The sequence below is a fragment of the Somniosus microcephalus genome, chromosome 1 (assembly GCF_052327205.1).
Source record: "Somniosus microcephalus isolate GS21.2 chromosome 1, FLI_Smic_1.0, whole genome shotgun sequence".
In the NCBI taxonomy this organism is placed as follows: Eukaryota; Metazoa; Chordata; class Chondrichthyes; order Squaliformes; family Somniosidae; genus Somniosus; species Somniosus microcephalus.
The window spans coordinates 76,211,367-76,238,363 of record NC_140987.1 but is presented as its reverse complement, the minus strand read 5'-3'; the positions used below and the strand labels follow the sequence as shown (position 1 = coordinate 76,238,363).

At 45.6% G+C, this 26,997-nt stretch overlaps 1 protein-coding gene across 2 annotated transcripts in view; it reads left to right on the top strand.

Moving 5' to 3' along the window:
* mfhas1 (multifunctional ROCO family signaling regulator 1) overlaps nucleotides 1–24,986 on the top strand; it is a 140,705-nt gene extending 115,719 nt beyond the window's left edge. Inside the window, exons 2-4 of one of the 2 annotated variants that reach the window (XM_085983299.1) lie at nucleotides 10,157–10,380; nucleotides 18,782–19,019; nucleotides 23,457–24,986. In XM_085983299.1, coding sequence (XP_085839425.1) covers nucleotides 10,157–10,287 — 131 coding nt within the window. In that variant the 3' untranslated portion in view covers nucleotides 10,288–10,380; nucleotides 18,782–19,019; nucleotides 23,457–24,986. The remainder of the gene's footprint in view (nucleotides 1–10,156; nucleotides 10,381–18,781; nucleotides 19,020–23,456) is intronic. The other variant, XM_085983308.1, reaches the window with a different exon arrangement.
* Nucleotides 24,987–26,997: the final 2,011 nt, after the last annotated feature.

The window sequence follows — 26,997 nt, the reverse complement described above, 5'->3', positions numbered from 1 at the left end:
GTCTCTCTCTTCTCCTTCCCCCTCTCTCTCTCTCTCTCTCTCCTTCCCCCTCTCTCTCTCTCTCTCTCTCTCCTTCCCCCTCTCTCTCCTTCCCCCTCTCTCTCTCTCCTTCCCTCTCTCTCCTTCCCTCTCTCTCCTTCCCCCTCTCTCTCTCTCTCCTTCCCCCTCTCTCTCTCTCTCCTTCCCCCTCTCTCTCTCTCTCCTTCCCCCTCTCTCTCTCCTTCCCCCTCTCTCTCTCTCTCTCCTTCCCCCTCTCTCTCTCTCTCTCTCTCTCTCTCGCTCCTTCCCCCTCTCTCTCTCTCTCCTTCCCCCTTTCTCTCTCTCTCTCCTTCCCCCTCTCTCTCTCTCTCTCTCTCTCCTTCCCCCTCTCTCTCTCTCTCCTTCCCCTCTCTCTCTCTCTCTCTCCTTCCCCCTCTCTCTCTCTCTCTCTCTCTCCTTCCCCCTCTCTCTCCTTCCCCCTCTCTCTCTCCTTCCCTCTCTCTCCTTCCCCCTTTCTCTCTCTCTCTCTCTCTCTCCTCCCCCCTCTCTCTCTCCTTCCCCCTCTCTCTTTCCCTCTCTCTCTTTCCCCCTCTCTCTTTCCTTCCCACACAGACAGACAGACTCATTTATATATATATTAAAATTATTTCTACTTTTTTCATAACATGCCCTCGAAAAACCCTCGGCACCGCTGGGCACTCCAGCTAGTTGGCTATAAAGCGCTTTGGGATGTCTGGTGGTCGTGAAAGGCACTATAGAAATGCAAGTCTTTCTTTTTATGTAAACTGTCTATGTAAACAATTTTAATGGGATTCTGTATGTAAGTACTTTGTAATGGAGAATTTCCCATGTAAACAGTTTCTGTCACAGTATCATATATTGGGATCACTGGTTAGGTCCATAGTTGTTTATTGGGTTCACTGGTTAGGTCCATAGGCCTAGAAATTCGGTGGCGCCCCACCCCGGAAGGAGTCGCAAGCGCTCGCCGGAAATTCAGTTTGAGCGCCCCAAACGGAAGCGCGGCGCTACTCAAGGCGCCCCGCATCCGTCTTGGGGCGCTGCAACTGAAGTTCACAGCGCAACGTGCCGCAGTGCCACATGCTGCGGCATGGCGTGCTGCGGTACTGCAGGCCTTCCGCCCCTTAATGGGGAGGGGCCTGCTGCAGCGCGATCTAAGATCGCGAGTGCCGGCAAAAGAGCCCGGCACCGAGGAGAAGTGCTGGGCTCTTGGGAGACAGCCGGCACAATGCGGGGGCGGGGGGGGGGGGGCTGCTCAGGAGGCCGGGGACGGCTGCGCGAAGAGGTGCTGGCAGGCGGCCAGCAAAAGAAATGGCCGCCCCGCACCTCAGCGCCTCTGCCGCCGCAGGTAGATCCCTCTGAACCGGTCGCAAATTGCAACCAGCGTTACAGCAGGGGGCGCTACCAAATTTCACGATCGGGGCGGTAGCGGGGCGCTGCGCACACTGATGACGTCATCGGTCGCAGCGCTAACGGCTAGTGCCGCCATTAGCACCCCGCTAAATTTCGCGGGAGGCGTGGCCAGTGGCGCTAAACCCACTAATTGCCCTCTTTGGGTGCTAACTGGTGGCGCAGCTCACCGAATTTCTAGGTCATAGTTTTAAAATATTGGGATCTTACAGTTGCTCCTTGCTATCTTTAAGCAAACATGTAGTATTGTGAGTTTTGGGATCATGCAGTGAATCATACTTGAAGCAGACTTTCAGTAAGTGGGTAATTTCTGTTCAATCGCCCTTGCACCCGCATCATTTAGTAAGCGTTGGTTAGTTTGGTGAAACATTTGCTGGTTCCAAACATTTGTAATTCATGCGGATGTGGTTCCTGAAAATGAAGTGCTAAGATTTTGTTAGGCAAGATTATTACTGAAATTTGATTGCAAAGCAATGCGATCTGCCCAGTCAGGAGACTGCTTTTAACAATTTAACTTATTAGTAAGGACACTTACCAGTAAACACAAATGTTAAAATATTTGGGTAGGTATCTATTAAAATAAACAAACGAGAAACTGGAATAATTTTGTTTCTGGTGTTGGGCACCAAAGCACCATATTTAGTGATGCATACTGTAATTCAATGACAGAGGAAGGGACGACCTTGGATCTGGACTGGAGGTGATGGAGATTGAACAGTTTCCTGTTCTGTAAATTAGCTCCACTCCAGCGGGGAGCTTACTGAGTGTGAGATGGAGCATTGCAGCCAGGAAGATTGAGAAGAGCGTTGGTGCGATGACAAAACCTTGCTTGACCCTGGTCCGTACATGAATTGGGTCTGTGGTGGATCCATTGGTCAGGATCACGGCTTGCATGTCGTTGTGAAGCAGGCAGAGGATGGTGACAAACTTTTGATTGAGGGCAGCCGAATTTGAGGAGGACACTCCATAATCCCTCATGGTTGACAGTGTCAAAGAAGGCCATGTACAGCGGTTGGCATTGTTCCCTGCATTTCTCTTGTAATTGGCGCGTGGTGAAGATCATGTCCATTGTGCCCCTTAGTGGACGGAATCCACATTGCGACTCTGGGAGGAGCTCTTCAGCCACTGGGAGAAGGCAATTGAAGAGGATTCTTGCGATGACTTTCCCTGCGTCTGTGCACACTCTGAGGTCGAACTCCAAACCATCGTTAACACCTTCACCGAAGCATATGAGAGCATGGGCCTTACACGAAACATCCGTAAGACAAAGGTCCTCTACCAACCTGCCCCCGCCACACAGTACTGCCCCCCGATTATCAAAATCCATGACAAGGCCTTGGACAACGTGGACCACTTTCCATACCTCGGGAGCCTACTGTCAACAAGGGCAGACATCGATGACGAAGTCCAACACAGCCTTCAGTGTGCCAGTGCAGCCTTCGGTCGCCTGAGGAAGAGAGTGTTTGAAGACCAGGACCTCAAACCCGGCACCAAGCTCATGGTCTACAGAGCAGTAGTAATACCCGCCTTCCTGTATGCCTCAGACATGGACCATGGACAGCAGGCACCTCAAAGCACTGGAGAGGTACCACCAATGCTGCCTCCGCAAGATCCTGCAAATCCATTGGCAAGATAGGCGCACCAACATCAGTGTTCTCGCTCAGGCCAGCATCGAAGCTTTGACCATGCTCGATCAGCTCCAATGGACTGGTCACATCGTCCACATGCCCGATACGAGACTCCCAAAACAAGCGCTCTAGAGTCATAGAGTTTTACAGCACAGAAAGAGGCCCTTCGGCCCATCGTGTCTGCGCCGCCCATCCATCCCTGTCCAGTCTAATCCCATTTTCCAGCATTTGGTCCATAGCCTTGTATGCAATGGCATTTCAAGTGCTCATCCAAATGCTTCTTGAATGTTGTGAGGGTTCCTGCCTCTACCACCCTTTCAGGCATTGAGTTCCACATTCCAACCACCCTCTGGGTGAAAAAGTTCCTCCTCAAATCCCCTCTAAATCTCCTGCCCCTTACCCTGAATCTATGCCCCCTTGTTATTGACCCCCCCACTAAGGGGAAAAGTTCCTCTTTATCTACCCTATCTATGCCCCTCATCATTTTGTACACCTCAATCAGGTCCCCCCTCAGCCTTCTCTGCTCCAAGGAAAACAACCCCAGCCTGTCCAGCCTCTCTTCATAGCTGAGGCGCTCCATCCCAGGTAACATCCTGGTGAATCTTCTCTGCACCCTCTCCAAAGCAATCACATCCTTCCTATAGTGAGGCGACCAGAACTGCACACAGTACTCCAGCTGTGGCCTCACCAGCGTTTTGTACAGCTCCATCATAACCTCCCTGCTCTTATATTCTATGCCTCGGCTAATGAAGGCAAGTATCCCATATGCCTTTTTAACCACCCTATCTACCTGTTCCGCTGCCTTCAGGGATCTATGTACATGTACACCAAGGTCCCTCTGACCCTCTGTACTTCCTAGAGTCCTACCACTCATTGTGTATTCCCTTGCCTTATTTGTCCGTCCAAAATGCATCACCTCGCACTTTTCAGGGTTAAATTCCATTTGCCACTTTTCCGCCCATCTGACCAACCCGTTTATATCGTCCTGTAGCCAGAGGCTTTCCTCCTCGCAATTTACCACCCCACCAATTTTCGTGTCATCTGCGAACTTACTGATCATACCTTTTACATTCTCATCCAAATCATTTATGTAGATCACGAACAACAAGGGACCCAGCACCGATCCCTGAGGTACCCCACTGGACACAGGCTTCCAGTCACAAAAGCAACCTTCAACCATCACCCTCTGCCTCCTGCCACTCAGCCAGTTTAGGATCCAACGCGCCAAGGCACCCTGGATCCCATGGGCTCTTACCTTCTTAACCAGTCTCCTATGCGGGACTTTGTCAAAAGCTTTACTGAAGTCCATGTAAACCACATCCACAGCATTTCCCTCATCCACCCCACTAGTCACCCCCTCGAAAAATTCGATCAGATTTGTCAGACATGATTTACCCTTGACAAAGCCATGCTGACTATCCCCGATTAATCCTTGCCTCTCCAAGTGGAGATTAATTTTGTCCCTCAGAATTTTTTCCAATAATTTCCCCACCACAGATGTTAGACTCACTGGCCTGTAATTCCCTGGTTTATCCCTGCTACCCTTCTTGAATAATGGTACTACGTTAGCTGTTCTCCAGTCCTCTGGTACATCCCCTGTGGCCAGAGAGGTTCTGAAAATTAGTGTCAGAGCCCCTGCAATCTCCTCCTTTGCCTCCCACAGCAGCCTGGGATACATCTCGTCCGGGCCTGGGGATTTATCCACTTTTTGGCCTGCTAAAACCGCTAGCACCTCCTCCCTCTCGATGCTAATATGTTCAAGTATGTCACAGTCCCCTTGCCCGATTTCTATGTCTGCATCGTCTTTCTCCATAGTGAACACAGATGCAAAAAATTCATTTAAAACCCCGTCTACATCCTCTGGCTCTACACACAGATTGCCACTTTGGTCCCTAATGGGCCCTACCCTTTCCCTGGTTATCCTCTTGCCCTTAATATACTTATAAAACATCTTAGGATTTTCCTTTATTTTGCTCGCCAGTGTTATTTCATGGCCCCTCCTCGCCCTCCTAATTTCTTTTTTAAGTATGCCCCTGCACTTTTTATACTCCTCTAGGGCTTCCTCCGTCTTTAGTCTTTTGTAACTGCCAAAAGCCCCCCTTTTATTTCTAATGCATTTTTGTATATCCCTTGTCATCCAAGGTTCCCTTTGCTTGTTGGTCCCACCCTTGACCTTTACAGGAACATGTTGGCGTTGTACTCTCTCAATTTCCCTTCTGAAAGTCTCCCATTGTTTTGATGTGGATTTTCCTATAAGCAGCTGCTCCCAGTCCACTTTGGCCAGATCCTGCCTTATCATATTAAAATCGGCCTTCCCCCAATTTAGAACCCTTATTTCCGGGCCGTCTTTGTCTTTTTCCATGACCACCTTAAATCTCACCGAATTATGGTCACTGTCGCCAAAATGCTCCCCTACTGACACTTCCACCACTTGCCCGGCTACATTCCCCAGAATTAGGTCCAGTACCGCCCCCTCTCTTGTAGGACTTTCTGCATGTTGGCTCAAAAAGCTCTCCTGGATGCACTTTAAGAATTCTGCACCCTCTAAGCCTTTCACACTCTGACTGTCCCAATTTATATTGGGGAAGTTGAAATCCCCCACTATTATTACCCTATTATTTTCGCACTTTTCTGAGATTTGCCTACATATCTGTTCCTCTATCTCCCCCTGACTGTTTGGGGGCCTATAGTACACTCCCAGCAAAGTGCTTGCCCCCTTTTTGTTTTTAAGTTCTACCCATATGGCCTCATTAGAGGAACCCGCTAATATATCATCCCTCCTTACAGCAGTAATTGACTCCTTAATTAATATTGCAACACCCCCTCCCCTTTTACACCCCCCTCTGTCTCACCTGAAGATTCTATACCCCGGAATATTGAGCTGCCAGTCCTGACCCTCCCTCAACCGTGTCTCCGTGATAGCAACAATATCGTACTCCCATGTGTTCAACAACAACTTCAGTTCATCCACCTTATTTGCAAGACTCCTTGCATTAAAATAAATGCCTTCCAGCCCTGCCATATTCTCTTTTGCCTTCACATATTTGCTCTGCCTTCCCAGCTGACTTGTTTTTCCCTCTGTATTTGGCCATAAATCACCCCCTACTATAGCTCCACTCTGTAGCCCAACCCCCTGCCAAGTTAGTTTAAACCCTCCCCAGCAGTGCTAGCAAACCTCCCCGCAAGGATATTGGTTCCCCTCTGGTTCAGGTGTAAACCGTCCGACTTGTACAAGTCCCACCTTTCCCAGAAGCAGACCCAGTGATCCAGGAAACTAAAGCCCTCCCCCCTGCACCATCCCTTTAGCCACGCATTCATCTGTTCTATCTTCCTATTCCTATACTTACTAGCACGTGGCACCGGGAGTAATCCAGAGATTACAACCTTTGAGGTCCTGCTCCTTAATCCTTCACCTAGCTCCCTAAATTCTTGCTGCAGGACCTCATCCCTCTTTTTACCTATGTCGTTGGTACCAATGTGGACCACGACCACTGGCTGTTCACCCTCCCCCTCCAGAATGCCCTGCAGCTGCTCAGTGACATCCTTGACCCTGGCACCAGGGAGGCAACAAACCATCCTGGATTCACGTCTACGGCCACAGAAACGCCTATCTGTTCCCCTTACTATAGAATCCCCTACCACTATTGCTCTCCCACTCTTTTTCCCCCCTTCCTGGGCAGCAGGAGCACCCCCAGTGCCAGGAAGTTGGCTGCTGCTGCCTTCCCCTGGTGAGTCATCCCCCTCAACAGTATCCAAAGCGGTATACTTGTTTGAAAGGGGGATGTCCGCAGGGGTTCCCTGCACTACCTGCCTGCCTTTGTTGCTCCGCCTGATGGTCACCCCCTGTGCTGCCCTACCCTGAGGCGTGCACAACTCGCTAAATGTGTTATCCACGAGCCTTTCAGCATCGCGCACGCTCCAAAATTCATCCACCCGCAGCTCGAGCGCCACAATGCGGTCTACAAGTAGCTGCAGCTGGATGCATTTCCCGCACACATGGTCGCCAGGGACACTGGCAGCATCCCTGACTTCCCACATAGAGCAGGAGGAGCAGAGCATGGGTCTGAACTCTCCTGCCATGACTTACTCCTTTAATTACTTAAAAAAATTTATTCAATACCCCAGTTACAGGTATGCTCTAGGGCGCTTTATTTACCAACTATCCCCACTACACCACAGAAATTTAACACCACAGAATTCAAGCTTGTATTGAAAAAAGAGAAATACTCACCAACCAATCACCTACCTGCTCCCTGGTGACGTCACACACTGATTACTTTTTACCTCTCTCCTCGCTCTACTTGGAGCTCCGACACAGCAAGAGAGCCCCAGGTGGGCAGAGGAAACGCTTCAAGGGCACCCTCAAAGCCTCCTTGAAAAAGTGCAACATCCCCACCGACACCTGGGAATCCCTGGCCCAAGACCATACAAAGTGGAGGAGAAGCATCCGGGAAGGCGCCGAATACCTCGAGTCTCTACGCCGGGAGCAAGCGGAAACCAAGCGCAAACAGCAGAAGTAGCGCACGTCAACCCAAGCACCCCACCCACCTGCCCCTTCAACCACCATCTGCCCCACCTGTGACAGAGACTGTAGGTCCCGCATTGGACTCATCAGTCACCTGAGAACTCATTTTTAATGTGGAAGCAAGTCATCCTCGGTTCCGAGGGACTGCTTAAGAAGAGAAGAAGAAGATTTAGTGATGGATTACCCTGTACAGTGTAAGGTTGACAAATTATACTCTACATACTTAACCCTTCGATCGCTGGTCAAATCCAGGGAAAAGACTATCTCCTGGGACAGACCTTTTAAGCTGTCTCCATGGCACTGAAACAAGTAATAAAACTACAGAAATAAAGCTGTCCGACATTGGGGCTTGCTTTGTAGTTGTAACATTAAAATTGAAGCTTTTGGGAGCAGGAAAAGACTTTTAAATTCAAATTCCCTTTTCATGGAATAGCCACACCCGCCCAAGTTTTTCCCAAGTTATTAGTACCAAGTCTAACCTTGTCTTTCTACCCTAACCTTTCTAGTTTAACCTGTTGTCTTCTGCTTCCTCCCTGCTCCCACTGCTTAGTTTGGAGGTAGTACACTGATGTAACTTCTTTCTAGGATGACACCTCAGTGCCGTACTGAGGGGAGTGCTACATTGTCGGTGGTGCCGTCTTTCATATGCTCATTAAGCCGAGACCCTATCTGCCTATACAGGTGCTTGTTAAAGGTGGCATCACACTATTCTGTGAAGAGTAGGTTAGTTCTCCCAATGTTCTGGCCAACATTCACCCCCAATTCAACACTGCCAAGACAGATTAAAGGATCATTCATCCCATTTGCTATTTGTGACTACACTTCAAAAGTAATTAATTGGCGGTGAAGTGTTCTGGGATATCCTGAAAATGTGAAAGATGCTATATCAATGCAGATCTTTCTTCTCTCAATCCTATGTAGGAGGGGGAGTTTGAGTTGAGTACTTGTCCTAGTGGTCATAGACAGAGGGGCTAAGCCAGAAAAGTGCTAAATATTGCCAGTACTGCTGATCAACTGGTAAGAGAAAACATTCATTTGACCGATTCTCTGTGTCTTCTCGGGATGTGGACACCATTGGTAAGGCTACGTTCATCGACGAGTCCTCGTTTTCCTGAGAAGGTGGTGGGCCCTCTCCTTGAACTGCTACAGTCCTTGTGGTGATGTGCTCACACAATGGTATTAGATAGGCAATTCCAGGATCCTGACCCGGCAACAACAAATGAATGGCGATATATGTCCAACAGGGTGGTGTGTGACTTAGGTGGTGATGTTCGCATGACATTGCTGTTCTTGTCCTTTTTGGTGGTAGAGGTCACAGCAGAGGAGGTGTCTAGCGAGGAACAAAGTCAAGTAATGGACATAGATTAAGCATATTCTTACATTGCAACAATAATCTGATTAATTAAAGTCTGCTCATAAAGAAATATAGCGCCTTTCTCAACCTCAGGACATCCCAAAGCGCTTTACAATCAATGAAGTACTTTTAAAGTGTAATCACTGTTGTAATGTAGGAACCATAAATATACATATAAATTTTCAAGTACAATTTTATGCATTTTAATTGGATGAAAAAGACTGAAGTCGATTATAGTCAAACCTGGGCCTTGTCTGCAATTTGTAACTATATGGGGGGTGGTGTTTGGTACTTGCCATTTGTCAACCACAAGAAATTATTTTATTTGATGATAACCATTTGGGCCCTTTAGTAACGTTAGGCTGGATTTTGGCAATTTCTCTCTCTTGCCCAGCCAACACAATTTTGTACAGTTAAGGGTGGGGACTTCTCACAATTCAGTTACAAGTGCAAATGCACGGGTAACTCACCAGCCATGATACTTGGGAAACTATCACCTGGGCTGTCGGAGCTGTAATTCAATAAGAATGTTCTGTATCTAGAAAAAAAAATAACCCATTTATTTCAAGATGTCCTCAGCTGTAACTGTCCCATACAGCGGTCACTTCTCCATTGTGCATCTATTCATGTCCCATGGGGGTCATTTTAACTTTCAGTGATGATGGAAAACCAGCAGTAGCCTGTTCCTTTGAAGTCAATGGAAAGGAAAATCGAGCGGGGTGTAAAACGGGCAGCCAGTCCAATATTATCTGCTTTACGCCATTGCCCAAAGTTAGAATTACCCCCAAAATGGGAATCGCAATCCAAATTCAGAAACACTGAATAGTTTTTCAGTGCTTCGAGGGTAAATTGACAGAAGGTGCTTTCTTTACCCAGCTGACAGTGAGGGGATAGCAAAATACTGCAGATGCTGGAAATCTGAAATAACAACAGAAAATGCTGGAAAAACTCAGCATGGAGAGAAATTAGAGTCGACGTTTTGGGTCTAACCCTTTTTCAAAACAGTGAGGGGAGCTTGGTATTGAAGTAGCTTTGCTTATAGTTACAATGCTGTCATTCTATAGGTGCTTCATGTACTGTACCTGCCCTACCCACTGGCAGGCTTGGGAATTACTTTACCTTATTTATTAATCCTTCAAATGAAAACTCTGCTAACGTGAGTCTGACTGCTGTCTACGATGAAGGGATTTAACTACTTTTTAACTATATGAACTTCTTTCTTTCTCTCTCTCTTATCAACAGGGGAGCTATTGACCCAATCCAGGCCGGAAGGAGTGACTGAGGTCATCTGCCCCAAAAATGGGAGTGAGTGTGTGGACGTGGCTCTGGTTTATCCCCCGACCCCTACTGTGACCAGTCCCTGCTGGAAGTGAGCAGAGGGCCATCCTGCTAGTCCTCATCAGAAACGATACCTTTAAAATTCTGTTCAAATATTAGGCAGACAAGAAGGTTTTGGCAAGAATAAGGTAAGGGAGGGTGTGTGTGTGTGTGCTTAAAATTATGGTTTTGTAGTGTTGTCCAATTACCCTTCAATATTCTGTGTAGCACCCCCTGTGGATATTGAGTCTAAATCACAAACAAAATGGATTTGGGTTTTTAATTGAGCGGATCTTCCAATCGAAACACAATCCGATGATTTGATTTTTCATGCACCAGCTGGCAGATGAAGTTGAGAACAAGCGAACACAAGAAAAAGGACAGGGAAAGACCAGCTGGCCTATCAAGCACCATGACAGCCCCCTTATCCATCAGTCATTCAATTTCCTTGGAGAGGCAAGATAAAAGAGAAAAGAGCCAATTTAGGAAAATAAAAATTCTGACGTTCCTCTTTGACCCCCCCACCCCCCCAGAGGTGATCAAAATAAGCTCCAGCGGTCCACAGTTACTTGTGACGCTAGTCCCCGTCAGCCCACCCATCTTCTAAAACTTAAGATGTGTTCCACTTGCAGGAACATGTCCAGCTCCCTTTTGAACATTTGCAGCGAGTCCATAATCGCTGCAAATAATGGCAACTTGTGGTCATGAATCCCTGTGAACAGAAGTACTTCCTGCCATCCAAGCTAACTTTCTGCTTTAGTAACTTTTACTGCTGCCACTAGTCCTCCCCTATCTACCTAGCCCAAATAACCGTTCCACTCGATCAGAACTAATGCCTTCATTATTTTAAAGAGGTCAATCATATTCCTCAACGTCTACCTTTTCAAGGTCAGAGGTCATGGTTCTATAAGCTTTTTTTTAAATATTCATTCACAGGATGTGGGCATTGCTGGAAAGGCTAGAAGGTGGTGGTGGTGGTGAGCTGCCTTCTTGAACTGCTGTAGTCTGTGTGGTGAAGGTACTTCCACAGTGCTGTTAGGTAGGGAGTTCCAGGATTTTGACTCAGCGATGATGAAGGAACAGTGATATATTTCCAAGTCAGAATGGTGTGTGACTTGGAGGGGAACTTGGAAGTGGTGGTGATCCCATGCACCTGCTGTCCTTGTCCTTCTAGATGGTGAAGGTTGCGGCATTGAAAGGTGCTTTCTTGATGGCTTAAGGCCTTTAAATTAGAGACCAATCGAATGGTCCTCCTCAAGGCCTCAATATCCCCCACCATGGAGGTGACCAAAACTAGAAACTGTATTCTACATATTGCCTCACTAAGGCCCTGTACAAGGATAGGATTTTGCTTGGGAATCATAGTATCATACAGAACGAGAAAGGATTAATTAGCAATCTTGTTGTACGAGGCCCCTTGGGTCGGAGCGATCATAATATGATCGAATTCTTCATTAAGATGGAGAATGAAGTAGTTTACTCAGAGACTAGGGTCCTCAATTTAAATAAAGGAAACTACGATGGTCTGAGGAGCGAGTTGGGTAGGATTGATTGGGGAATGGCACTCAAAGGGTTGACGGTGGATAGGCAATGGCAAACATTCAAAGACCGAATGGATGAGCTACAGAATTTGTTCATCCCAGTTTGGCATAAAAATAAAACAAAAAAGGTGACTCAACCATGGCTAACAAGGGAAATTAGGGATAGCATAAGATCCAAGGAGAGGACATATAAATTGGCCAGAAAAAGCAATAATCCTGAGGATTGGGAGCAGTTTAGGATTCAACAAAGGAGGACAAAGGGATTAATTAAGAAAGGGAAAATAGAATATGAGAGTAAGCTTGCAGGGAACATAAAAACTGACTCAAAGCTTTTATAGATATGTGAAGAGAAAAAGATTGGTGAAGTCAAGCGTAGGTTCCTTGCAGTCAGAATCAGGGGAATTTATAATGGGGAACAAAGAAATGGCAGGCCAACTAAATACATATTTTGGTTCTGTCTTCACAAAGGAGGACACAAATAACCTCCCAGAGATGCCGAGGAACATAGGGTCTGATGAAAGGGTGGAACTGAAAGAAATCAGTATTTGTAGGGAAATGGTGTTAGGAAAATTGATGGGACTGAAGGCCGATAAATCCCCAGGGCCTGATAATCTACATCCCAGGGTACTTAAGGAAGTGGCCCTAGAAATAGTAGATGCATTGCTGGTCATCTTCCAGAACTCGATAGACTCTGGAACAGTACCCATGGATTGGAGGGTAGCGAATGTTACCCCACTATTCAAAAAAGGTGGTAGAGAAAAAGCGGGGAATTACAGACCGGTAAGCCTGACGTCGGTAGTGGGGAAAATGCTAGAGTCCATTATAAAAGATGTAATAGCAGAGCACTTGGAAAGCAGTGACAGGATCGGACAAAGTCAACATGGATTTACAAAAGGTAAATCATGCTTGACTAACCTACTGGAATTTTTTGAGGATGTAACTGGTAAAATAGATAAGGGAGAACCAGTGGATGTGGTGCATTTGGACTTTCAGAAGGCTTTCGATAAGGTCCCGCATAAGAGATTAGCGTGCAAAATTAAGGCACATGGGATTGGGGGCAAGGTATTGACTTGGATAGAGAACTGGTTGGCGGACAGAAAGCAAAGAGTTGGAATAAACGGGTCGTTTTCCGAGTGGCAGGCAGTGACTAGTGGGGTACCGCAAGGATCGGTTCTAGGACCCCAGCTGTTCACAATATATATTAATGATCTGGACGAGGGAATTGGATGTAATATCTCCAAATTTGCAGACGACACAAAGTTGGGTGGGAGGGTATGCTGTGAGGAGGATGTCGTGAAACTCCAGTACGATTTGGACAGGTTGGGTGATTGGGCAGAAACATGGCAAATGCACTATAATGTGGATAAATGTGAGGTTATCCACTTTGGTGGCAAAAACAGGAAGGCAGATTATTATTTGAATTGCAATAGATTGGGAGAAGGGGAAGTGCATAGAGACCTGGGTGTTCTTGTGCACCAGTCGCTGAAGGTAAGCATGCAGGTGCAGCAGGCGGTTAAGAAGGCAAATGGTATGTTGGCCTTCGTAGCAAGAGGGTTCGAGTACAGGAACAAGGATGTCTTGCTACAGTTGTACAGGGCCTTGGTGAGACTGCACCTTGAGTATTGTGTGCAGTTTTGGTCGCCTTACCTGAGGAGGGACGTTCTTGCCATGGAAGGAGTGCAGCGAAGATTCACCAGGCTGATACCTGGGATGGCAGGAATGACGTATGAGGAGAGATTGTGTCGATTGGGCTTATACTCACTGGAGTTTAGAAGATTGAGAGGGGATCTCATCGAAACCTATAAAATTCTGTCAGGCCTGGACAGACTAGATGCAGGAAGGATGTTTCTGATGGCCGGGTAGTCCAGAACCAGGGGTCATAGTCTAAGGATAAGGGGTAAGCCATTTCGGACTGAAATGAGGAGGAATTTCTTCACCCAGAGAGTGGTGAACCTGTGGAATTCTCTGCCACAGAGGGCGGTGGAGGCCAGTTCATTAAATATATTCAAGAAAGAGTTGGATATATTTCTTAAGGCTAAAGGGATCAAGGGATATGGGGAGAAGGCAGGGACAGGGTACTGAATTTGGATGATCAGCCATGATCTCATTGAATGGCGGAGCAGGCTCGAAGGGCCGAATGGCCTACTCCTGCTCCTATCTTCTATGTTTCTATGAGACCAATTGGCCCATTGTACCTGTGCCGGCTCTCTGAAAGAGCTATCCAATTAGTCCCACTCTTTTCCCCAAAATCCTGCAAATTTTTCCTTTTCAAGTATATATTCAATTCTCCTTTTGAAAGTTGCTGTTGAATCTACTTCCACCACCCTTTTGGGCAGTGCATTCCAGATTCTCATAACTTGCTGCGTAAAAAGAAATCTCCTTAGCCCCCCTCCCGCCCTCTGGTTCTTTTGCCAATTATTTGAAATCTGTTTTTGCAAGATTTTTAATGAATCCATCTTCAAGCAGATGTTTTCAATTGATGCTTGTACTGATTTAATCTCCTCAGTTTGATCACTGTTCATTCTTGGACTGGATATAAGAAATGCACAGTAATGGAGCACAAATGCCTCAGGTCACACTGGTCCATTGGCATCAGGAAACGTGGATACCAATGTTGAAGGACACTGGCATTGTTCTAGTGCCATGCCAGGGACCCAATACCCCAATTTAGTGAAGCTGGCTACATGAGAACCGCACAACGGACCAGAAAAGGTAGATAAGGGAAATGTAGTAGATATTTGGATTTCCAAAAAGTCTTTGATAAGGTACTGCATAGTAGGCTCATGACTAAGGTCAGAACATGTGGAGTCAGGGGCCAAGTAGCAGAATGGATAGCAAGATGGCTGGAAAACAGAGAGTAGGAGTTAATGGTAGTTACACAGATTGGCAAATGATAGAAGTGGTGTTCCACAAGGATCGGTGCTGGAACCACTGTTGTTCATCATTTACATAAATGATTTGGACACGGGAATCAGAAGTACAATTTTAAAATTTGCGGTTGACATCAAATTGGGGGTGTAGCTAATACAGAGGAGGCCTGCGACAAAATATAGGAAGACATTAATAGACTGGGTGCGTTATTGGAAAATGAACTTCAATATCGATAAGTGTGAGGTAGTACATTTTGGTAGGAAGAATGAGACCACATATTCCTTGGAAAATAAGTGTCTAAATGGGGTAGATGAACAGAGGGATCTGAGGATACAGATACACAAATCACTAAAAGTAGAAACAGGTTAATAAGGCAATTTTTTAAAAAAGCAAACAAAGCACTGGGGTTCATTTCTAGAGGGACAGAATTGAAAAGCAGAAAGGTTATGTTAAACTTGTATAGAACCTTGGTTAGACCACACTTAGAGTACTGTGAACAGTTCTGGTCTCCATATTATAAAAAGGATATAGAGGCACTGGAGAAGGTGCAAAAAAAACTAGAATGATACTAGAACCGAGAGGTTATACCTATCTGGAAAGACTGAACAGGCCTTCTATTTTCTGTAGAAAATAGAAGACTGAGGGGTGACCCGATAGAGGACTTTAAGATTATGAAAAGGTTTGATTAGGTAAATGTAGAGAAGATGTTTCCACTTGCGGGCAAGACCAGAACAAGGGGCCATCAATATAAGATAGTCATTAATAAATCCAACAGGGAATTCAGGAGAAACTTCTTTACCCGGAGAGTGGTTAGAATGTAGAACTCGCTACCACATGGAGCAGTTGAGATGAATAGCATAGATACATTTAAGGGAAGCTAGATAAGCACAAGAGGGAGAAAGGACAAAAAGGATATGTTGATGGAGTTAGATGAAGAAGGGTGGGAGGAGGCTCATGTGGAGCACAAACACCGGCATGAATCTGTTGGGCAGAATGGCCTGTTTCTGTGCTGCAAATACCTTGTAACTGAAATACATCAGGAATCAACACCACATATTGAAACATAAGAAAATCAACTCCTATTAAGAAGATGGAGGCAAACTTGAACTCGCGCTTGCCCCAACAATTGGGATCTGTTTGCATTCTAACAGGAATTGCATTCTTAACTTCTAGTTTTATATTTAATTGTCCTAGCTACACATCCTAATGCCCAGTTGGCATTCAATAGCCTCACAACACTGGTCATGGTTCTTCAATGACTCCTGAATTATAAACCCCCTACCCAGCAGCCTTTCATCTGCAACTTTACATTGTGCATTCATGCCTGGAATTACCCCAAGCCCAAATGCTTTACACTACACTTGTCTATATTAAAAAGACCTATGCCACATATGGGTCCATTCCTCCAATGCATCTAGGTTCACCTGCAGATTATTTTCTTTCATCCAAGATCTTAACATATCTTTGTGTCATATGCAAACTTGTGGACCGCCACCCCAATGCTTTCATCCAGGTCAATGATAAAAGCGGTGAAGACCAACACCGACCCTTGTGGGACTCTTCTAGTGACTAGTCCTCACCCAGAGCTGCTATCAATAGTAACTCCCTTCTATCTACGCGAATACAGTCAATTCACTATCCAACCCTCAAGACACAACCTTGCTTATTGGGCTTTTGTGCAACACTTCATCAAAGGCTTTTTGAAAATCTAGATGCAGACTATCAACCAGGCTTTCATCATTGCCAACTTCGTAACCTCCTCAAAGAATTTGATTGAGTTGGTGAGACAGGATCTTCTCTTCCAGAAGCCATACTGTGATTCCTTGATAACCCCTTGCTTCTTCAAGATGATCATACAATGCATCTCTAATAATTCCTTCTAGCAATTTGCCCATAACTGAAATTAAACTAACAGGCCTATAAGTTTCCTGGTTCTGACACACTGCCCTTTATACACCTGAGTACCATGTGGAAGTATCTCCAGTCCATGGGAACATTCCCAGAACTCAGTGAACTGTTCAGTACGAGTCAATGATTTCCATAACAGGCCCCCCCATTTCTCTCAGCTTGTTACAGGTTTGCTGGGTACCCTATTGCAATGTAAATGTCGAGGTTCTGTAGACTTTGGTGCAGGGCTGATGAGACTGGTTCTGCATGTCGGTGGATGTGATGACCACTGTAGGTTATTCCACTGGGGAATGCCTTGGTTTTTTTTGGACTGTGATAACGTTACTTTGTCATGTTCCGACTGATGGAAATATAATTTGATTCGTTTTTATATTTTGGTTTTGTGTCCATATAAGACTGCGCTCTGGGCTGAAGCTGTGGTCTTCCCCACAGTAGGTCTTGTACCACTGTTATATTGTCATCTGCTCTATAGACTGGCTCTTAGCTCTGTCTCAAAGTCTTTAAAGAGGCACCGTAATAGCTCATGAGAATTATTGGTGTTAGCGTGAGACGGTACCACAGTCTAACCATGTGGATAGATAATAATTATTCTTGGTTTGAGTGTGATTTTAGGATCTGTTCGTTTATTCAGTAAGCACACTTATCAGCCTCATGACTGGATCAATATCATAGACTTTGCACCTGTGGACATATTGGGTGTGACTGTGGGCTTGGAGTTTGAGCTTAGCCTGTCGGTGGTGCCTTGATGACACATAATGTTTTCATACTGACTGAATTCACTGCTGTGTCATTGTAAACTCCACTATGTACGAACGTGCAAATGTATCTTGCAGGAAATGTTATTATAAACTGTGTGTACAGAGTACACAATGACCAGCAGTGATGTGATGTGCAAATATCATGTCCGGTGCTACAAGTTACCTTTTTAAAGTTTATTTTCAATTTAAAATTAAACAGAACATATGAAAACCTATCTAGCAAAGTCCATGCTGCAACATTTGGTGTTTGAAGCTATAGCCTTTTTCAGAATCCCACATTCCCAAAGACCTTTGCTTGACTCAAACTCGACAGTATTGTGCTTTCGATGGTTACATCCAAATCATTTAGCCAAAGTTTAATAAATGCTATGCTCAGTTGATAGAAAGTGTAAGCAGGTTGGTGGTCCAACATAGAAACATAGAAGATAGAAGCAGGAGTAGGCCATTCGGCCCCTCGAGCCTGCTCCACCATTCAACGAGATCATGGCTGATCGTCCAAATTCAGTACCCTGTCCCTGCTTTCTCCCCATATCCCTTGATCCCTTTAGCCTTAAGAAATATATCGAACTCCTTCTTGAATATATTTAATGAATTGGCCTGAACTGCCTTTTGTGGTAGAGAATTCCACAGGTTCACCACTCTCTGGGTGAAGAAATTCCTCCTCATCTCTGTCCTAAATGGCTTACCCATTATCTTTAGACTCTGACCCCTGGTTCTGGACTCCCCCACCATCGGGAACATCCTTCCTGCATCTAGTCTGTCTAGTCCTGTTAGAATTTTATAAGTTTCAATGAGATCCCCTCTCATTCTTCTAAACTCCAGTGAGTATAAGCCCAATCGACCCAATCTCTCCTCATACGTCATTCCTGCCATCCCAGGTATCAGTCTGGTGAATCTTCGCTGCACTCCCTCCATGGCAAGAACATCCTTCCTCAGATAAGGCGACCAAAACTGCGCACAATACTCAAGGTGTGGTCTCACCAAGGCCCTGTACAACTGCAGCAAGACATCCTTGCTCCTGTACTCGTATCCTCTCGCTATGAAGGCCAACAACCTTCTTAACCACCTGCTGCACCTGCATGCTTACCTTCAGCGACTGGTGCACAAGGACACCCAGGTCTCGTTGCACTTCCCCTTCTCCCAATCTATTGCCGTTCAGATAATAATCTGCCTTCCTGTTTTTGCCACCACAGTGGATAACCTCGCATTTATCCACATTGGGCAGATGCAGTATAATCACCCAACCTGTCCAAATTATACTGGAGTTTCTCGGCATCCTCCTCACAGCACACACGCCCACCCAGCTTTGTGTCATCTGCAAACTTGTTATACCTCGCAGTGTGTCACAGACTAGGAAGGGTACAAGTTCCTTCGTAGCAGGTGTGCCCAAGCTTCTGTCTTCATGGGCTATGTGGATTTGTACCATTAAACTTTCATATAAAGCTTAAATCCCTGTTCCTATTAATTTGCAGATATTTCATGTTACTGATGCCTGGTGCTGTGATTGAGGATTTATTCACCAATCAGGCAACAGCACCAAGAACAGCCCTTTCCAAACTTCCAGACCCATGGGGCTACAGGACAGGCCAGTGAATAAGGAATATGAGTGCAAAGAGGGCTGGCTCACCAGGGCTCACATGGCCCACAGGCTGCACATTGGACATCCCTGCTTTATAAGACTGACCGAAACAAAAAGGGGAGAAGCAAACTGTAAGAACAGAAATGCAAACTACTGTTACAAAGCCATGACCTGTAAACAGTGCCCAGGCCAATATTTATCCCTCAACCAACATCACTGAAACAAATCATAGAATCACACAGCACAGGAGGACTGAAATAAAAACAGAAAATGCTGGAAATACTCAGCAGGTCAGGCAGCATCTGTGGAGAGAGAAACAGAGTTAATGTTTCAGGTCAATGACCCTTCGTCAGAACTGAAAAAGTTGGAGCTGGAACAGGTTTTTAAGCAAGTGTAGGAGCAGGGAAAGGGGGGAGGGGAGGAAAGAACAAAAGGGAAGGTCTGTGATGGGAGGAAAGATATATAGCTGTGAAAGCAAGTTTTGGTAGATATCTGATCAAACACGAGAAGGGAAACAGAAAGCAATGAATATGAACAAGGTAAAAGAGACAAATGGAAATCCCATCGGAGAGAAGAAACAGAAACATGGAAAAATAGGAGCAGGAGTAGGCCATTCAGCCCTTTGAGCCTGCTCCGTCATTCAATATGATCATGGCTGATCCTCTATCTCAATACTATATTCCCGCTCTCTCCCCATACCCTTTGATGCCTTTTGTGTCTAGAAATCTATCTATCTCCTTCTTAAATATATTCAGTGACTTGGCCTCCACAGCCTTCTGTGGTAGAGAATTCCACAGGTTCACCACCCTCTGAGTGAAGAAATTTCTCCTCAGTCCTAAATGTCCTACCCCGTATCCTGAGACTGTGACCCCTTGTTCTAGACCCCCCAGCCAGGGGAAACATCCTCCCTGCATCCAGTCTGTCTAGCCCTGTCAGAATTTTATACGTTTCAATGAGATCCCCCCTCATTCTTCTAAACTGTAGTGAATACAGGCCTAGTCGACCCAATCTCTCCTCATACGACAGTCCTGCCATCCCAGGAATCAGTCTGGTGAACTTTCACTGCACTCCCTCTATGGCAAGTGTATCCTTTCTTAGGTAAGGAGACCAAAACTGCACACAGTACTCCAGGTGTGGTCTCACCAAGGCCCTGTACAACTGTAGTAAGACATCCTTGCTTCTGTACTCAAATCTTCTTGCAATGAATGCCAACATACCATTTGCCTTCCTAACTGCTTGCTGCACCTGCATGTTTGCTTTCAGTGACTGGTGTACAAGGACACCCAGGTCCCTTTGTACATCAGCATTTTCCAATCTATCACTATTTAAATAATTCTCTTTCTGTTTTTCCTGCGGAAGTGGATAACTTCACACTTATCCACGTTATCCTGCATCTGCCATGTATTTGCCCACTCACTCAACTTGTCTAAATCACCTTGAAGCTTCTTTGCATCCTCCTCACAACTCAATCCCACCTAGTTTTGTGTCATCAGCAAACTTGGAAATATTACATTTGGTTCCCTCATCCAAATCATTGATATATATTGTGAATAGCTGGGGCCCAAGCACTAATCCCTGCGGTACCCCACTAGTCACCGCCTGCCACCCCGAAAAAGACCCATTCATTCCTACTCTCTGTTTCCTGTCTGTTAACCAATTTTCAATCCATGCCAGTATATTACCCCCAATCCCATGTGCTTTAATTTTGCACACTAACCTCTTATGTGGGACTTTATCAAAGGCCTTCTGAAAATCCAAATACACCACATCCACTGGTTCTCCCTTATCTATTCTACCAGTTACGTCCTCAAAAAACTCCAGTAGGATTATCAAACACGATTTCCCTTTCATAAATCCATGTTGACTTTGTCTAATCCCACTGATATTTTCTAAGTGTCCCGTTATCACATCCTTTATAATAGATTCTAGCATTTTCCCTACTACTGATGTTAGGCTAACCGGTCTGTAGTTCCCTGTTTTCTCTCCCTCCTTTTTGAAATAGTGGGGTTACATTTACCACCCTCCAATCTGCAGGAACTGTTCCATAATCAATAGAATTTTGGAAGATGACAACCAATGCATCCACTATTTCCATGGCTACCTCTTTTAGTATAGGATGCAGCTTATCAGGCCATGGGGATTTATCGGCTTTCAGTCCCATTAATTTCTCCAGCGCTATTTTTTTACTAATACTAATTTCCATTAATTCCCCCTTCTCACTAGACCCTTGGTTCCCTAGCATTTCTGGGAAGTAATTTGTGTCCTCTTCCGTGAAGACAGAACCAAAGTATTTGTTTAATTGCTCTGCCATTTCCTTGTTCCCCATTTATAAATTCTCCCATTTCTGACTGTAAGGGACCTACATTTGTCTTCACTAATCTTTTTCTTTTTACATACATAAGAGCAGAACTTCTTTAAGGTGGGCATTCCTAGAAGAGAACTGGCAGTGAATTAAACACTAATACAAAAGCAAAATACTGCGGATGCTGGAAATCTGAAATAAAAACAGAAAATGCTGGAAATACTCAGCAGGTCAAGCAGCATCTGTGGAGAGAGAAACAGAGTTAACGTTTCAGGTGATTTGGCCCATTGTGCCTCTGCCGGCTCTTTGAAAGAGCTATCCAATTAGTCCCACACCGCTGGTCTTTCCCTAATACCCTGCCAATGTTTCCTTTTCAAGTATATTGCTTAACTGGTTATTTTTCTCATGTGGGATCTTGCTGAGTTCATATTGGCTGTCGCTGCCTAAATTACAACAGTGACTGCACTTCAAAATACTTCATTAGGTGTGAAGTACTTTGGAACACCCTAAAGATGCAGAAGGTGCTATGTAAAAGCAAGTTTGTTCTTTTTGTCCCTATTTTCAAGGTTGCAATGTCCCACTTACTCGAGTTAGGTAGACAGATACTCCAAGGTCTCTCTACCACAGCTGTGCATCAGAAAGCTGCTCCTGTGGAAAGGGTTTTTACTTGCCCTGAAATTCTTTAAACTCCCAGCCAAGCGGATGCATTCTGGTGAGAACACTCCTCATTTTAGTATAAACTCGGGGAGAAATTGGGTATCGCCCCTTTTGGGGCGCAATTATCGGCCGGGCGCAAAGTTTAGCGCCTGACACTAATTATCACCTCCGACTGCAAACTTGGCTTCTATCGCCCCTGGAGGTGATTGGAGCACTAGATCAGGCGCTACACACCTCTCTTAAGGTGCTAACGCCGAAAGTGAGGCACTACCTCAGAGCGCTGGCGAAGCTCATGTGATGTCAGTCAGCAATGGAACACAGACACACTGGCGCCGGCCAGTTCTTAAAGGGGAGGGTCGATCTTGCTCTCCATCCACACCCTGCTCATTGCAGCCTTGAATCTTGGCCTGGAGAGACCTGTACATCAATTCTGCTGGAAAGAACAATGGAGAGACCCAGGGAAAGAGCTCAGAGTGCAGCCCCCATAGTCTTTTCTAAATCGATGCAAGGAAGGTCAAATCAAAATGAACCTGCAAAGTGCTGCTCAGTACTCAGCCCCTTCACACAGCGTAGAATCTCTCCAGAAGTCTCTCTCTCTCTCTCTCTCTCAATGCGTGGTGCAAAAATGTCGCTGACAAAAAAAGGCAGGAAACAGTCGCCTTTAAATAGCGCTCCACCAGTCCCTTCCCGACTGCAAAACGCTCCCCTCAACCTGTTGTTGCTAGCGGCAGGCAGTAAGGCGGGGGGGGGGGAATCTCAAAATCTGGTCCGGGGCGTTGCACACTCAACGGACATCACGATCTGCGGGTGCAGGAGATCATGGCGGTAGTGTTTAGCGCCGCTGCAAAATGTCTGGTCAATTTCACGAGTGGCACAAACATCGCTAGATGCTTTGTGCCCCATTAAACAGGAGGCACCAAGCAACCAAATTTCCCGCCCTCAATGTTTTAAAGGTATGTGGAGTTTTCTACATTTGAAATACTGCTGAGGAAACTGTGCTCGAGATAAATGAGCCCCTACTGGACAGACATGTAAATGCTGTTTATCAACTTTTTCCACCGTGTTTGATTACTTGAGATGACATTTGTACAGCAGACTTAATATTGGTGCGAAGTGGTTAGCAATGTTAAAGGTTTCATATTGTGTAAATCCAGAGTTGAAGCCTGACCAGACATTGGAGCAAGGCTCCTTCCTCTAGTCTCACACTGGTATAAGTCAGAGGAGGTAGTGATCAAACTGTACCGTGATCTGGTCAGACTGAACCTTGAACACTGCATCCAGTTCTGGTCACTGAGACACTCCAGCACGGGGGGCAGTGCAAAGAAGAGTTGCTTGAATTGGACCTCTGGATAGGGTAGTGGTGGCAAAACTCTGGAATCATTTAAGAACCAATTGGATACGACAGTGAGGGGACTTTAGGATCTTTCTGGATGGATGAACTAAGATGTCTGAATGGCCTTCCTCTTCCATAATTATTTTGTGGTGTTGGGTTGGAAACTATTTGGACCAATGCTACATTATTGGTGTAAATGCAGCCCATGAACCATTCTCCTGTATTAGACTCAAGGTCTATGTTAAGGCTTTTCATTTTTTTTGTTCTTTTAATTAGGTTGATGTTGAGCTGAAGCATTTGTGACCAGTCGCGGAATGTCCATTTTCCTTGGATATGTGGAAGGAAAGAGCTGACCCATGAACGCTCTTCAACATGTATTCAGAGCAGCTCCGTGATGGGCACAGGACATTGGAGATATTGCACCTGACTGAACGGCTGATTGCCTGCACAAAGCATAGAGAGAGGCTTTCTCGTCCACTCCAAGCTGTCCGCCTTTGGATGTGGAGCAAGGGATTTTTGTCATTTGAAACTAAGTTGACCCGACACACCTATTCTTCCAATGAATAGTGCAGACAAAGAGTTCCACCACTTATGTTTGGAACGAGTGGCTTCTCAGGGATTTTCTTTTGCAGTGTTTTACTAAAGCCATACTTTCAGTGTTGTCTAAAGTGCTATAGGAATAAAATGCCAAACATGATAGTTCTGTTCTTGAGTGTGGGGCACAGTTCATACGGAGTCTGCGCAAGCACATCAGCACCATTTTGTTCTTTAAACTGACTGAAAGGTTTAATTTACAGCTTTCTGCTTCATTTCAAGAAACATGTTTGTGCAATACTCGGTGTGACAAAGCAATCCTATTCATGGTGTGTTTCCTTCATCTTTCTCTTGAATCACATTTGAGAGAGGCCCCCAATTGATCCTGATCTATCTGTCAGGTCTCCCTATGGCCGAAGGATTGGGTTAAACCTGCAAAGCCCCATCATTTCTACATATTTGTTATGGGGTATTCATTAAAATAGGATCCTGGGGAACAAGTGCTGTTTGGAAGATATATTTTTTATCTCAAAAGACGCATACAAAATCTACATTTTTCTTTCAGCCCATCTGCAGTTCTCCACCCTATCGATGTACCAGTTTTTGCATGTTCTACCCAACTCAGTGGTAGCACTCTCATCCCTGAGTCAGAAGGTTCTGGGTTCAAGCCCCACTCCAGAGACTTGAGCACATAATCCAGGCTGACACTTCAGTACAGTACTGAGGGAGTGCTGCACTGTCAGAGTTTCTGTCTTTTGGATGAGATGTTAAACTGAGGCCCTGTCTGCTCGCTCAGGTAAATAGAAAAGATCCCACAGCCCTATTTGAAGAAGAGCAGGGGAGTTCTCCTCGTATCCTGGACAACATTTTTCCCTTAACCAACATCACCTAAAAAAAAAAGCTATTAACTTGTCATTCGTCCAATTGCTGTTTGTGGGACCTTGCTGTGTGAAAAATGTTGGTCGAGTTTGCCTACAAAACAGTGACTACATTCAGAAAGTAATCCGTTGAATGTGAAGCGCGTTGGAACATCCTGAGAGCATGATAAGGCAATATATAAATACAAGTTCTTTCTGCTACAAAGGACATTTCAAAGTTGTGCATCTTCAAAACAAAAGTGTTTTTCTTTAAGTGAATGAAAATCAGTGCAGCTTACAAATATCTTATTTTTTGTGTGTTGCTAATAGAAAGTGTATTGCGATGGAACTGAAACATTTGCACATCAAGTCACCTTGGATAATTGACACTTATTAAAAGGATCAATGGAAAATTTTCTTGCTTCCATTTTATGTCCCCTTGTACACAACCGAACAATGTTCAGAGATTGAATAGTGTTAAAAAGTTTGTCTGTGCTGTAAAAAGTAGTTTTGGTGAACATTTTTAAAATATTTGTTCTCAGGATGTGGTGACACTGGCAAGGCCACGGTTATTGCCCATCCCTACTTGCTCTGAAGGCATTGCTTTTACAACTGAGGTAATAAGAATAAAAGCGGATGGACCACCTAGCATTGACTTAGGCACCGGATTCAGACACAGCAAAGTCACACTCCGCCCAGTCGACCCTGCAAAGTCCTCCTCACTAACTTCTGGGGATTTGTGCCAAAATTCAGAGCGCTGTCCCACAGACTAGTCAAGCAACAGCCTGACATAGTCATACTCACAGAATCATACCTTTCAGCCAATGTCCCAGACTCCTCCATCACCATCTCTGGGTATGTCCTGTCCCACCGACAGGACAGACTCACCAGGGGTGGCAGCACAGTGGTATACAGTCGGGAAGGAGTGGCCCTGGGAGGCCTCAACATTGACTTCGGACCCCATGAAGTCTCATGGCATCAGGTCAAACATGGGCAAGGAAACCCCCTGCTGATTACCACCTACCGCCCTCCCTCAGCTGATGAATCAGTACTCCTCCATGTTGAACACCACTTGGAAGAAGCACTGAGGGTAGCAAGGGCACAGAATGTACTCTGGGTGGGGGACTTCAATGTCCATCACCAAGAGTGGCTTGGTAGCAACAATACTGACCGAGCTGGCTGGGTCCTGAAGGACATAGCTGACAGCCTGGGTCTGTGGCAGGTGGTGAGAGAACCAACATGAGGGAAAAACCTACTTGACCTTATCCTCACCAATCTACCTGTCGCAGATGCATCTGTCCATTACAGTATTGGTAGTAGTGACCACTGCACAGTCATTGTAGAGACGAGTCCCGTCATCACACTGAGGACACTCTCAATCGTGTGGTGTGGCACTACCACTGTGCTAAATGGGATAGATTCAGAACAGGGGCTCCGTGAACATTCCCACCCTCAATGATGGCGGAGCCCACACGAGTGCAAAAGACAAGGCTGAAGCGTTTGCAACCATCTTCAGCCAGCTGAGTGGATGATCCATCTCGGCCTCCTCCTGAGATCTCCACCGCCATAGAAGCCAGATTTCAGCTAATTCGATTAATTCCCCGTGATATCAAGAAACGGCCGAGTGCACTGGGTACAGCAAAGGCTATGGGCTCTGACAACATCCCGGCTATAGTGCTGAAGACTTGTGCTCCAGAACTAGCCGCACCTCTAGCCAAGCTGTTCCAGTACAGCTACAACACTGGCATCTATCCAACAAAGTAGAAAATTGCCCAGGTATGTCCTGTCCACAAAAAGCAGGAAAATCCAATCGCCCAATCAGTCAACTCTCAATCACCAGCAAAGTAATGGAAGGTGTCATCGACAGTGCTATCAAGTGGCACTTACTCGCCAATAACTTGCTCACCGATGCTCAGTTTGGTTTCCGTCAGGACCACTCGTCTACAGACCTCATTACAGCCTTGGTCCAAACATGAACAAAAGAGCTGAATTTCAGAGGTGTGGTGAGAGTGACTGCCCTTTGCATCAAGGCAGCATTTGACCAAGTGTGGCATCAAGGAGCCCTAGTAAAATTGAAGTCAATGGGAATCAGGAGGTAAACTCTCCACTGGCTGGAGTCATACCTAGAGGATCCCACAGTACAACCTGAAGGATCAAACCTTCCTTGCAAACAGTGGACAACCATCAACTGTCTCAGAACTGGTCATGGTAGATGCTGCCACCTTCTCCATAGATGGAAGATTAAAGCATTCCCATCATGCGACTGTGGTGCTCCTAATCAGACCCTGGAGCACATTATTGTGCACTGCCCTCAGAGGAAATTTGCAGGCAGACTACAAGATATCCATACTGTTACTCCGGAAGCTTTGGCCTGGATATCCAACTTCGATATTGACATTTGATTTGCTTTGCTACTACCATACGAA